Source organism: Plecotus auritus, assembly GCF_963455305.1.
Source record: "Plecotus auritus genome assembly, chromosome: 6".
Lineage (NCBI taxonomy): Eukaryota > Metazoa > Chordata > Mammalia > Chiroptera > Vespertilionidae > Plecotus > Plecotus auritus.
The window spans coordinates 39011943-39025125 of record NC_137773.1 but is presented as its reverse complement, the minus strand read 5'-3'; the positions used below and the strand labels follow the sequence as shown (position 1 = coordinate 39025125).

Here is a 13183-nt window from a genome sequence, read left to right as displayed (position 1 = left end):
AGGTAACTTTCTGTCTCTCTCTGGCCACTTCTAAGATTCTTACTTTGTCGTTGGTGTTTGCCAATTTAATTATGATGTGCCTTGGCGTCGGTCTTTTGGAGTTCATTTTGCTTGGGACTCTGTGAGCTTTTTGGTTTTGTGTTGGTTTTTTCTTCCCTATATGAGGGAAATTTTCTGTCATTATTTCTTCATACAGGTTTTCTATTCCTTGCTCAGCTTCCTTTCCTTCTGGGACCCCTGTTATGCGGATGTTGTTTTGTTTCATGTTGTCCCAAAGTTCCCTTAGGCTCTCCTCCTGCCTTTTAATTTATTTTTCTAGAAGTTGCTCTACTTGGGTATTTTTTCCCATCTTGTCTTCTAGCTCACTGATGCCTTCCTCTGCTTCTTCTAGTCTACTCTTGATGCTTTCTACTGAGTTCTTTACAGCAGCGATGTCATTTTTCATTTCTTCTTGGTTCTTCTTCATTTCCTCTTGGTTCTTGCTCATATTGTCGAATTTGTTTTCCATTCTTTTCAGCCACCTTATGACCATTTCTCTGAATTCTTTCTCTGGAAGGTTGCTTGCCTCCATTTTGTTTACTTCCTTTTCTGGTGATGCCTGCTTTTCTTTCATATGCGGGCTGTTTCTTTGTCTCCCCATGGTCTCTCTTCTCTGGACGTCTGGTTATGTAGTTCTCTCTCTCCTGCGTTGATTTAAAGGCACAAAATACAGCACTACCAGGTACAACACACAAGGCACTGAACAGAAATGTATTCATGATATTAATAACCTCCAATAAAGGTGACTACCAGAGAAAGGCAAATTAGGGGATAGGAGAGAAAGAAGAAGAGTAAAAAGAAAGGAAAAAAAAAAGGAGTGTCAAAATGAAATTGGGAAAGGAAAAAAAAAGTAAGAGAGAAAAGAAAGAGACTAAGAGAGAAAGGGGAACAAACTATGGGGATAAAACTCCAATAGAAAAATCACTAATCCCAGCAAATGCCAGCAACAAGTACCTGGGGATTAATACAGACTACAACACCAACTAATATTGAGTGATGCAAGGGAAAACAGAAGCACAAAACAAACAAAAAAATAAACAAAGAAAAGAAGAATAAGCAAAACAATCTCACAAAAAAGCATAAAAATTCGATATAATCAACATTTAAGCAAACAACAACAAAAGGACAGAGAGAAAAACAATTTTTTGGATAGTTAAGACAGCGAAGAGAGAGGTGTGTAAGGACTTGGAGCAGGGGATTGGAGATTAGATATGTAAGTAGGGTGAAATTTTAACAGGGGGTAAACAGAAAGAATAGGGGAAATCTAAAGCAGGAAAGGGGTAAGATAAACAGGACACCGAAAAGGGGAAAGTTAGGAAGAGTGTGATGGCATAAAGGTAGAGTTGAGATAGAGTAAAACGATGCTAAAGGAAAGATGAAAATAGAATGTAGAACACTAATCCCAAAGTAAAATGAAGAGAAAATAAAATGACACTTAAAAAAAAAAAGATAAAATAGCAGTAGTAATAATACGGATTGAAAATAAAAATGTAATAATTAAAAAAGTAAAATCAAGTGAGGAAAAAAGAAAAAAAATTAGTTTCTTGAGTAAAAGTTTCAAAAAATGAAAATAAAAAAATAAAAAATAAAAATAAAATGTGGAGTAGTGAAGGTCATTCACTTCCTCTGTTGCTCTGTTTGGCATGCCTGTTTCTCAGTGCGGACAGTATTGCAGTTCCCTGCGTTCCACTACTCTTCAGTGTTGTAAGCCAGTCCTGATTTTAAGCAGGCGGTGTGTCTTAATTTCTCCTATTCCTTTATTTTTGATTACACAAGAGTCAATTTGTGATTCAGCCCCTGGGTGGCAGTGTTTCTGGATTGACTTCCAGGTTTATCTATGGCCACTCTAGTCAGAGTTAGAGCCTTCTTTCCCTGTGGCACTCACTACCGGTTTGTGGGAGTGGGCTGCCTCAGAGCTGGCTCTCCGATGGTCACTCCCTGCTCCGATCCCCAGGTTCCAGAAAAACAACTTTCCCCTGCAGTCTCCCAGGGTGTCCCCAACTGGGTGATCCTATGTATTGGGCTTAGTAATCAGAAGCAAGAATTTCAAGAGGAAAAAGCCCAAGTGTGTGAACTCGGGGGCTGCGCGTAAGTCTAAGCAGCCGGCACACCTTGAGATTCTTAGGCTGTCCCTGCATGTCAGATCAAAATGGGTTGCTTTTTAGAGATCCCTTCTGTTAGCAGCTCTGAGGACCCCCTTCCACATTCATGGATCACGCCAGCCCCAACAGCCACGGATTTTTCTAGGCTCAGACTTCCCTGGTCCTCCAGCTCCCACAAAACGCACGTTCCTCTCTCCCGCCAGGACCAGAGACCTCACCTTATCCCAGGCGAAATCCTACCTTTCCGTGGTGGAGTGTAGAGCTCCTCTGAATCCGCGTGTTTGCGCCAACTGGGGACCGGTGTTCTGGGGCTCGCAGCTGTTCTTGTGGGTGCCGCAGTTGTGGATTCTCAGGCTTCCGATAAGCTGCACTTTCCCGCTCAAGATGGCGCAGGCTCCGCGTCCAAGCCTGCAGCTCCGGGAGGGGACCCAGCTGCAGTGGGGGCTGTCAGGTCAGGGGAACCTCGTCTAGCAGTCCCCCACCTTCTTCTGGAGTTTAGCTGTCCCTAACTTGCCAACAAACACTCCTCGTGCGACCCTCAGCTGTTCTTTCTTTCTACTCCGGGACAAGGCTCGGAAGATATCTGTCTATTCTGCCGCCATTTTTCCTCCCGGCAGAGCTATTTTTTTTTTTTTAAATCCTCACCTGAGGATGTTTTATTGACTTTTTTTGACTTTAGAAAGGGGAAGGAAGAGAGAGAAGAGAAAGAGAGAGAGAGATACATTGATTGGTTGCCTCCTGTATGCACCCCAACTGGGGATCGAACCTGCAACCTGGGCATGTGCCCTAACCAGGAATCAAACCTGAAACCTTTTGGTTCACCAGATGACGCTCCAACATTGAGCCACACCGGGCAGGGCGAGCGCTATTTTTGATGACTGCTTAGAATGAACTCTCTCATGGGAGAGTCTCCTCTTCAGAAACACCCATCAGTCCCTGGGGTCTCACTCTTGTCTTTTGAAGAGGGTTAATTCATCTTCCCTGGATGGTCACTTTCAGCTCCTATTGTGGCCTGTAGGCTATATTTTAACCTTGTTTTATATTGTGAAATGGAACACGGACATAAATACCTATGTAAACCATCAATGTAAGCTCATTAACCAACGGTTACAGAGCAATTGTGTGTCCCTTTGACCCTGTTGAGTAAGTAGCACATTGTCTCCCTGCCTAAAGCATAAGTTAGTGATGTGTCTTCCCGCCTCGTTTGTTGCTGCACCCTCTGCTCTGGCTGTACAAAGTTGGTACTCAGAGGCATTTTACTGACTAGAGGATCAAATGAATGAATAGCCAATCTATATATATAATAGCCAAAGCAACTGAACGACCGAATGATGGGTCAACCGGTCGCTATGATGCACACCTACCACCAGGGGGCAGATGCTCAATGCAGGAGCTGCCCCCTGGTGGTCAGTGTGCTCCCACAGCAGGAGCGCTGCTCAGCGAGCTTACTGAATGGCAGTGGTGGCAGCAGCAGGCACAGCAGGGCCGGGATGAGTGGAGCAATGTGCCGGCTCCTCCTGGCCGCCTGCTGCTTCACGTACTACTACATCCCTCGGGGGATGTCGGACTGCCAGTTTCAGCCCAATCCCTGCAGGCCGAATCTGCACCCCATCCCCATCTGGCAGCCTGCAGGATTGGGTCAAACCTGGCAGTCTGACATCCCCTGAGGGGTCCCAGATTGCGAGATGGCTCAGGCCAGGCTGAGGGATCCCACTGGTGCACGAATCTGTGCACTGGGCCTCTAGTATAATTATAATACATTTAAAGGACAGACTATTATTCAGCAATTAAAAACCCAAGCTTATAAAGATTATTTAATACTAGTAAGAAACAAAATAGCTATTAAAGCTATTCTTAACTGGGAAAAAGAAATAGAATATGAAACTAACATATGTATGTATGTGTATAGGAACACACATGCACACACACTGATACATACACACACACTTATATTTATATATACTTGTGTGTGTAAATAGACTAGAAAGAAATAGTATATACATACGTTATAATTGTGCCATATGACAGGATTTGGGATGGTTATTTTCTTTATGTTTTTAAATGTTCTGCTATTGAAAAGTTCAGGTTTTAAGATCACGTTTTAAGAGAGTAAACAAAAAAGAGAACTAAAAGAAAGGAAGAAGGACAGGAAACTAAAATCTGGAACTATTCTCCCAGATCTGCCATGGGAGAGTTACTGGGCATCCACCATGGAGGAGGTCTGGAGAGAAAACCCTGGGACACTCAGAAAGCCAGCGTGCTCTTGGCAGCTTGAAAATCTGGTCACAGAAAACTGTCAGCTCAAGATAAAGCTCAGAGCCGAGAGCAATATTTTGTCTTCTGCTTCGTGAGGGATGGGGCCTGGACTTGCTATTGATATCAGATTTTGGACATTGACCATCTGTGAGGTGTTGCGCTTGACGTCAAATCCTTAGTGCAAAATTTTTTAAAGATGAGAGTTCTTTGGAATAACAGTCATATGGCAGGCCTAGCCTCTTTCAGATAGCCTCACGAAGGCAGCGCGCGTCTGAAGCCAGGCAATCTTTGGTTTGAATTCTGTTTCACCACAGATTGATTTGTGACCTTAGAATGCAAGAATACTTTTTGAAACTCTAAAACGGGTGAGATTAACATAGGTGTCTCAAGCTGGCTGTTTCTGATTCAATGAAATCATGTATATACAGTGACTGGCATAAAGTCATAATATTTTCTTATTGTTTTCTTCGAAATATTTTTACATACATTTGAAAAGAGAAGCGTGAAGGGCTCTATAATTATTGAAGCCTGGGTAACTAGGAAAAGGAGTCATGAACAGAGGAAAGACTTGGGAGGAGAATGATGGTACCACTGCAGTGAGATGAGAAGTGGCAGACGTGGAGAGTGGATCTCCAATGGAAGCAGTGGGATGGGAGGGGGATTTGGGAGTCAGCTCCAGAGAGAGGGTAATAAAACCACTGGAGGTGATAAATGCAGAACAATTGCTGACCAGAGACCAGCCTTGGAGTGAGGAACACCAGCCTGTTTAAGGAAGCAGAAACAGTGGCTAGAGAAAAAGAAAACTAGAGTGACACAGAGGAGAAAAATTGTCCAGAGTCAAATGCCTTAGAGAGGAGAGTAAAGGAAAGGAAACTGTAGGTGACCCAGAACAATTTCTGGAGTTCCATGGGGCAAACTAGAATGCAGGTGCAAATGTAAGTAGAGTGTAGGTAGCAAGCAAATTTAGAGTGATGGACTAAAACCAAAAATCAGTTTGAAAGTTGGGAGCTATAGATTCCAGCCCTGACATTCACATGAATTCAGGTGAATCATGCAGCATTTCTCGGCCTTGGTTTTCTTGATTTTTAAAGCTCCAGGGATGGCAGGATGGTTTCAGAGTTTCCTTTTTACACTGTAGTTTGTGATTCTCTTTGAAGCCCTTTGTCAGGGAAAGAAAATGGAATGGTGTTCATAATGTTACTTGAAAGCTTTTTCTAAAAATAGAACTTGGGCCCCTAAAGAAAGCAACAGAACTGCCAGAGGGAGAAATTAAATTGTAGTTCCACCCCCTCCCGCCCCACAATGGAGCCCCAGGTTGGGTAAATAGACCCCTCTTGAGGTCAGTGAATGGATATGTTTTCTTTGATCTCAAGAAGGAAGAAAACATTGAGTTACAAGCAGTATTCCTTGAGCACCTGTTATGGAGCAGACCTTGTGTATTGAAGGCATGATGAGAGGCTCTGTGGCCAAAGCCTTCCCTCAGACAGCTCATGGTCTAATCCCGTGGTCGGCAAACTGTGGCTTGTGAGCCACCTGCGGCTCTTTGGCCCCTTGAGTGTGGCTCTTCCACAAAATACCACGGCCTGGGTGAGTCTATTTTGAAGAAGTGGCATTAGAAGAAGTTTAAGTTTAAAAAATTTGGCTCTCAAAAGAAATTTCAATCGTTGTACTGTTGATATTGGGCTCTGTTGACTAGTGAGTTTGCTGACCACTGGTCTAATCAGAGAGACCCCAACACAATAACCACACTGGATTTATTAGTGTGATAATGGGAAAGGTGCAGGATAGAAGTGGATAGGGAGGCAGTGGTTACTTTGGAGAGAGAACAGGGTTGGCTTGAATTTGAAGAAATAACTCTCAACACTGACAGTGACTTTCTGGAAAGAGAAAGCAGCACATGCCATGTACCAAGATGTAATCATGCAGCTGGAAGTTTTTTGGAAACATGTTACAATAGAAAGCTTGTTCACACAATTAAGATTGGTTTGTTGGGGTTATATATGAAGTTTAAGTAGTAAAAATAAAGCTGGAGTGATAAGCAAGACTTTGTCATGACTTTATACTGTATCTGTCTTCATTAAGGACTTGGTGTTTATCCCTGTGGGTATGAGGGGGAAACAGAAAGGGTAGAGTCAGACAGAGTATTTTAGTAGAAGGCAGTAGGATAGATGTGGTGTCAGAGGTGTATTTTCATACAGATTTGTGTGTACATAGAATGCACAAATGCATGAAAAAATACTCCCATTGATAGTAATATTGAAAATGACATTTTAAAAATAAAGCGTAAAACAAACATAGTAAAATTCATGTCTTGCTTATATTATGCTTACATTTTAAAGTATATAATGCTGTATGTACTTAATGAGATAGATATTCTAACATTACCATACAAGAAAATACGTAAGAAAATAAAGGCAAACTTGTGTAGACATTCAGATCATGTAGAGCATCAGACAAATATTTGTCTAAAGTGTTTTTACAAGCATATACTGATGCCAAACTTTTCAGCAACTCCTATTACTGTTGTTTAGAAATGAAACACTTGTGCTACTTCCAGTATCCTCAGGTCTTCAGGAGATGGACTTTCCTTTTGCTGTCAAGCACTTGGTCATTTGATGTTCACAAATTATATGGGTTCATGTTATTTTTTGGCTACATTTCTCCAGTTCTCTTCTCAAGCCAGGCCTCTTCTTGAACTATTTCTGAGGCTCAAAGTCCTCTTTGCCCTTGTTCCCAATGCCTCCTCTCATAGGGAGCCACCTTGCCGCAGTCTTAGCCAAAGCCTGCTATTCTCCAGGACTCCTCTGTGTCCTGAAGTTATAAGATCTACCACCTAATGTCCTTAGCACTAATGGAATTTAGTTCTTGTGATATGCTATACACACACACATTTAAAGGATATTTTCAAAGACTCTCACAATACACGTTTGAGCCTCAGATAAAATACTTTCAGCCAGTTCAGTTAAAGGTTAGCTAGAAAACCAAGGTTTTGTAAAATACAGACAAGTTCAAGAAAGCGCATGGAAGAATGAAGGGAACACTTGAGAAAAATAACCACATTAGTGCTTTCGTTTTGAGAGTGAACAGGAAGTGAGGCCGTGAAAGGGAGGGAGGTAACCCAGTAGGAGTGGGAACCAGAGTGGAGAGTGCCAGGTTGCTTTCTAATTGTTTAGTTGATTTTTAGTTATGCTTCTCCTAGAGCCCTGGTGCACGAAATTCATGCATGGGTAGGGTCCCTAGGCCTGGTCGGCAATCAGGCCTGATTAGGGCCTCCCGGCTGCTGGCCAGGGCTTTCCTTCTGCCTGCCGGCGGGGCCTCCCTTCCCTGCTGCCAGCTGCCAGCTGCCAGCTGGGGCCTTCCTTCGTTCCACGCTGCACCCTGGTGGTCAGTGCATGTCATAGCGAGCGATAGAACTCCTGGTCTCCTGGTCGAACTCCCGTGGGGACACTTTTCATATTAGCCTTTTATATATAGAGATTAGAGCTTTGTAATCTGTTTGTCTATTTAATAGACCATGGTTCATTTAAATTCGAACAAATGCAACATTGATATTTGGTGAATTGAAGAAACAATATATAAAAATTCATGCATATTGGCCAAATTAAATTTCATGTTGTGATTAGAAGTTGGTGGCAGTATCAGTAAACCTACATGTAAATCAATGTTAATAGTTGTTTTAAAAAGCACAGAGGCATCTAAATAGAGAAATGAAATATCAGAACCAGTAAGAGAAGACATGGCTGGCAACACCTTTATGTAAGTTATGGTAAATGTGCAAAACACTGAAATTCTTGCTAAATCATCAAATCAAAGAATAACATTCAGTGACAAAAGGACAGATGCCACCATATGAGGAAATGTACATGATGACAGAAATAAGGTAGGGAATAACTGTGAAAATTTCATTGCCAAATATTTGCATGAAATGTCTCATTGAAAAATTTAAAAAGAGCAACTGGGAGTAAAACACATATAGATTCTGCATTTATTTTAGATAAGGGACAGTATCCTATTAATTCGCATAACCTTTTCTTTCCTTCTAAAATGGAAAGGACAATATTTGCCCTAAAGTGAGTGCTGCTTCATTGCGGATTGTCGGACACAGAGGCCCTTGTGCAGAGACGTGAATATGGATTTGTGTTCTTCCATGGCCTGTACAATCATAGTACAGATAAAACAATCTATTTTATTAGTGGAAAAAGTAAGCCCTTTGTGGAGACACAGAAAACCTTAAGATTTTCTGCAATTCTTCTTAAGACAAGTCATTATCTTGAAAGAAACCCAGCTCAGCTAGAGCACTTCCCAGGCTGCAGGGTAGTATTCTGATCTCAGACCGGAAACGCGTCCAAGGAGAGAGAACACCGAACGTGCCCCGGAGTGAACTGAGCCGCACCCTGTGGTCAGACAGTAAATATACATCGAATGATAACATTTTTTTCTTTTTAAGTTGGTCCTTCTCCTTTTAAAAATGTTTATAGTGTCATATTAAAATTCCATGAAAAAATGCCCCAAATATGTACATATTTTTTTTAAATTTATTTTTTAAAAATATTTTTATTGATTTCAGAGAGGAAGGGAGTGGAAGAGAGAGATAGAAACATCAATGATGAGAAAGAATCATTGATTGGCTGCCTCCTGTACGCCCCGCCCCCTATTGGAGATTGAGCCTGCAATCCCAGGTATGTGCCTTGACCAGGAATCAAACCGTGATCTCCTGGTTCATAGGTTGACGCTCAACCACTGAGCCATGCTGGCTGGACAAATATATACATATTTTAAAAGAATGATATTTTAAAAGAATCATTAGGGTAAATCTTTTTTTGCATTATCCCCACCCGCAAATGGTGTGTGCATGTGAGCTTGCACTCGTGTGTGTGTGTGTGTGTGTGTGTGTGTGTGTGTGTGTGTTTGTGTGTGTGTGTGTGAGAGAGAGAGAGAGAAAGAGAGAAGTGGGGGGGGGAAGAGAGAGGTTAGGGGAAGACTGGGAGAGAGAGAGAGGAAAAGGGAGGGAGAGAGAAGGGGACAGATAGAGGTGGTGTAACTATTATTTTATTTTTTAAATATATTTTTATTGATTTCAGAGAGGAACAGGGAGGGGGAGAGAGGTAGAAACATCAATGATGAGAGAGAATCACTGATCAACTGCCTCCTGCATGCCCTGCACTAGGGATCAAGCCTGCAACCTGGGCATGTGCCCTGAGCAGTATTCGAACCGTGACCTCCTGGTTCATAGGTTGATGCTCAACCACTGAGCTATGCTGGCCGAGTAGAAATATTATTCTAGTTCTTCAAAATTTTATTGGTGATATAATAAAATGAAATTGATGAGGATTTTTAGATTACTTAAGGTATCTTGTAATGTTAATTCTTATAGAATGATATGAAGTAGCATATTCACAATCACCTGGACTTTTTGTATGGAAGATGCAATATACTTTAATCATTAGAACAAAGCAAAAAAAAAGCCTCTTATATACTTCTAAGGAAAATGTACTTCTTTAAAATGTAGATTTATTTTTTCTTACTATTCAGCTTGGGAGAATTACTGTGTCTGAAAAAGTAATTATATTATTACTGTGGTAGGTATATGTGGATCAAATTAAAATGAACTATATATAATTAATGCAAAGCAGAATTATGAACTTTGATATTAGCAGATTGGGTATGAATAATGCAGGTTCTAAGGGATTATTCAAAAATATTTACTAAAGAGTTAACAGAGTGATCAAATATATATTTATATATATTACAGTGGAATAAAATAAAATTGAAAAGATTAAGTCATATGTTCTTCCATGTGGAATATTTTCCTAGTTATAATGCAAATTTATTCTATAAAAGGAAAGAAATGACTAGGCTTAGCTTCAATATAATAAAAGGATACTTACTTGTTATGAGTTCTTTTTATTGATCATAACCATATTTTACAGTTTTTAGCCTTCTGCCCACAATTGGTGAACTTTAAAATCCATTTTCTTGGCATTGAATGAAATGAAACTTGTTTATGTAAGTGATGCTCTTTCTTCTCCTGTAATTTATTGTTCACAGGTTTTCAAAATGTTTAGTAGAAGGCTTTAAGAATATTTTCTATAATGACTTTAATGCTATGTCTCTTATGTTTGCTTTGATATGTTACATGACTTACTTTGTTAAATAATGATTGTCAAAAAGTTGGACTATGTCTTGTATGCAATTAAAAGCTGTATTGCTCTTCTGTACATGCCGTACATGTAAGTGAACCCATGGGTCTCCCAAAGTGAGCCTTTAACATTCCAGAAGTTTTACTGTGCATCTGTTGCTGGCATCTAGCCTCCCACCCACACAGGCTAAGACTAACTAAATGAAGTTTATGCTAGTGTAATAAAGTACATAAAGATGAAGCAATAAAATGGGAAGACAGTTACTTTATTATGCGGTTGCTCGAATAGCTTCACTGGAAGAATGTATGCACATATGTGAAAGAAAATAGTGTGTGAGTAGGAGAACCCAGAAAGTAATTTATTCAAATGGTATTTCTTACATGTCTTTTTATGTTATTTATTCCAGATGGGATTCATACAGCTCAATGAGGACTTCATATTTATTGAACCACTCAATGATACAGTGGCGATAACGGGTCACCCGCACCGTGTATATAGGCAGAAAAGGTCCATGCAGGAGAAAGTCACAGAGAAGCCAACTCCTCACAGTCATTACTGTGGTGTCATTTCAGGTAATGCCCTCTGAAAGATTTAACTAACTATTCAATGTGGGGGGTGGGGGGAGCAATATGAGATGGATCCGTCAAAAATTCTATCCATACATCCATCCCTTCATTTACCAGCTTTATCTTTTTCTTTGGTTAATGACAATTAAATCTATTTTCAGTTTATTTTTTAGCTTTCTGGGAAGTGCCATCTTTTAATATCAAGAAATATGAACTCACAAGGGCTTCAGAGATTAATATATAATATACCCCACATCTCTCCTGAATTGTGAAGTGTTTCTCTTGGGTTGTGGGTCACCTCACTGGAATAGAAATGACACTGAGAATCCTGAAGCTGATCCAGTGAGCTCCTGGTTTGGCCAGAAGCATCTTTTTACTCTTTCTTTCTTTCTTTTTAAAAAATTTTAAACATTTTACCCAAGTAAAACTCATCTTGGAAGTTAAAATTATCAGAGGGATAGGAAGAAGAGTAAAAATTTCTTTGACTTTTATACTCAGTATTAGCATACCCTAAATCTGGCAGTTTCAGAGGCACTTAAATTCCTAACCATCAAACCCTTGTCTCTGTCTGGCTGCCAGTACTTCACAGACATGAAATGGTGACTATTTTGTGCACTTTCTTACTTCCTTTGGCAGAGCTTTGTGGCATTAGCAAGAATGGCAGGGGAAATGAATGATTTCTCTTACATAAGTAGGATCTGGAAGTCGTAGCCAACATTCAGAAAATAATGAGTTTCCCTAGGACCAATTTTTAGACATCTAAACCAGACATCTCAGTGAATATTCACTGATATTAGATTAGAATCTGAGGAAATATGAATTTATTGAAGAATTCTTGGTGCAAAGATTTTAAAATTTGACTTGCAGATTTCAAATTAGGTGTTAGTGCCAAGATATTAAGTCTAAAGTTGGTTATGGTTTTGAGGCTGATTTGGATATATGAATTATGACAAGAGTAACATTTGCAGAGGCCATAGGATGTTCATATCCTCAATTGCGTAGGGTGTTTGGATTCAGAAAGAATTACGATATGTTTCTGTTTAGATATTTCATCTCAAATTAATCGTGATTTCTGTTTTATTTTGTGAAAGGTCATAACATCAGTCTTTATGGGAATCATCTTCAAAAGTGGTTAAGTGAATCTCTGTCACACCATTCAGTGTACATGATCAAGTAAATTTAAAAAAGACACATCTCTCTTCTCTATTCTAAGAACTATAGCAAAAGGCATATAACAGCTGAATGGATGTCATGGCACTATGAACAAGCAACAGAATGGCTTTTGTATGGTGAAATGACAACAGCAACCACAGCTTGAATTTAGTCCGTTTAAGGAGATAGCTTTGTATGAGCTATACTGTAGTAAATTCCAGCTGTTCTAGACACCCATGTGCATGGGTGACAGAAAGCAGGCTTTGTGTGCGTCATTATGTATGGGGAAAGATTGCTAGAAATTTTTTAATTTTAATAGGTTTATAAAGCATAAATACTTGGTTCAGATTTGACAAACATTTCTCATGAAGTTTTAATTATTTTTTTTTGTTAGGCATAACTGTTATATGTTAATTGACCTATCTGTACCAAGCACTCGCATACAAGAAGTGCTAAGCTGTCATCAGTTGGATGATTTACTGAGCTTACCTATTTTCAGAGGCTTTTTAAGAGCCTAGAATTTAAAAAATCATTTTAAAATTAACAGTTTATGAAATAAAATATTTATTTACTTATACTGAGATGTCTAATTGTAGCTCTTACTTCAGGCTGATATAGTCACATATTAAACACATGATTCAAATTTGAATAACATTGCAGTATTTGCCTTTGCACAATCCTATATAATAAAAGCCTAATATGCAAATGGACCAAACGGTGGAATGACCAGTGGAATGACTGGTCACTATGATGCATACTGACCACCAGGGGGCAGATGCTCAGTGCAGGAGCTGTCTCCAGCCCACAGGCCCCAGGCCAGCCAAGGCGGGTGCCAGCGGAGCCCCCAGATCTCTCCACTGGTCACCCTGCAGAGTGAAGTGACCGGCGGCGGTGGCGGGGGTTGGGGCCTGCGAGCATATGGCGCCAG

The 13183-nt window shown here is 40.2% G+C and overlaps 1 protein-coding gene across 1 annotated transcript in view; it reads left to right on the top strand.

Moving 5' to 3' along the window:
* ADAMTS19 (ADAM metallopeptidase with thrombospondin type 1 motif 19) overlaps positions 1–13183 on the top strand; it is a gene marked incomplete at both ends in the record, with an annotated part of 216683 nt that overhangs the window by 35255 nt on the left and 168245 nt on the right. The window contains one exon of the mRNA XM_080672669.1: positions 10944–11109. Coding sequence (XP_080528795.1) covers positions 10944–11109 — 166 coding nt within the window. The remainder of the gene's footprint in view (positions 1–10943; positions 11110–13183) is intronic.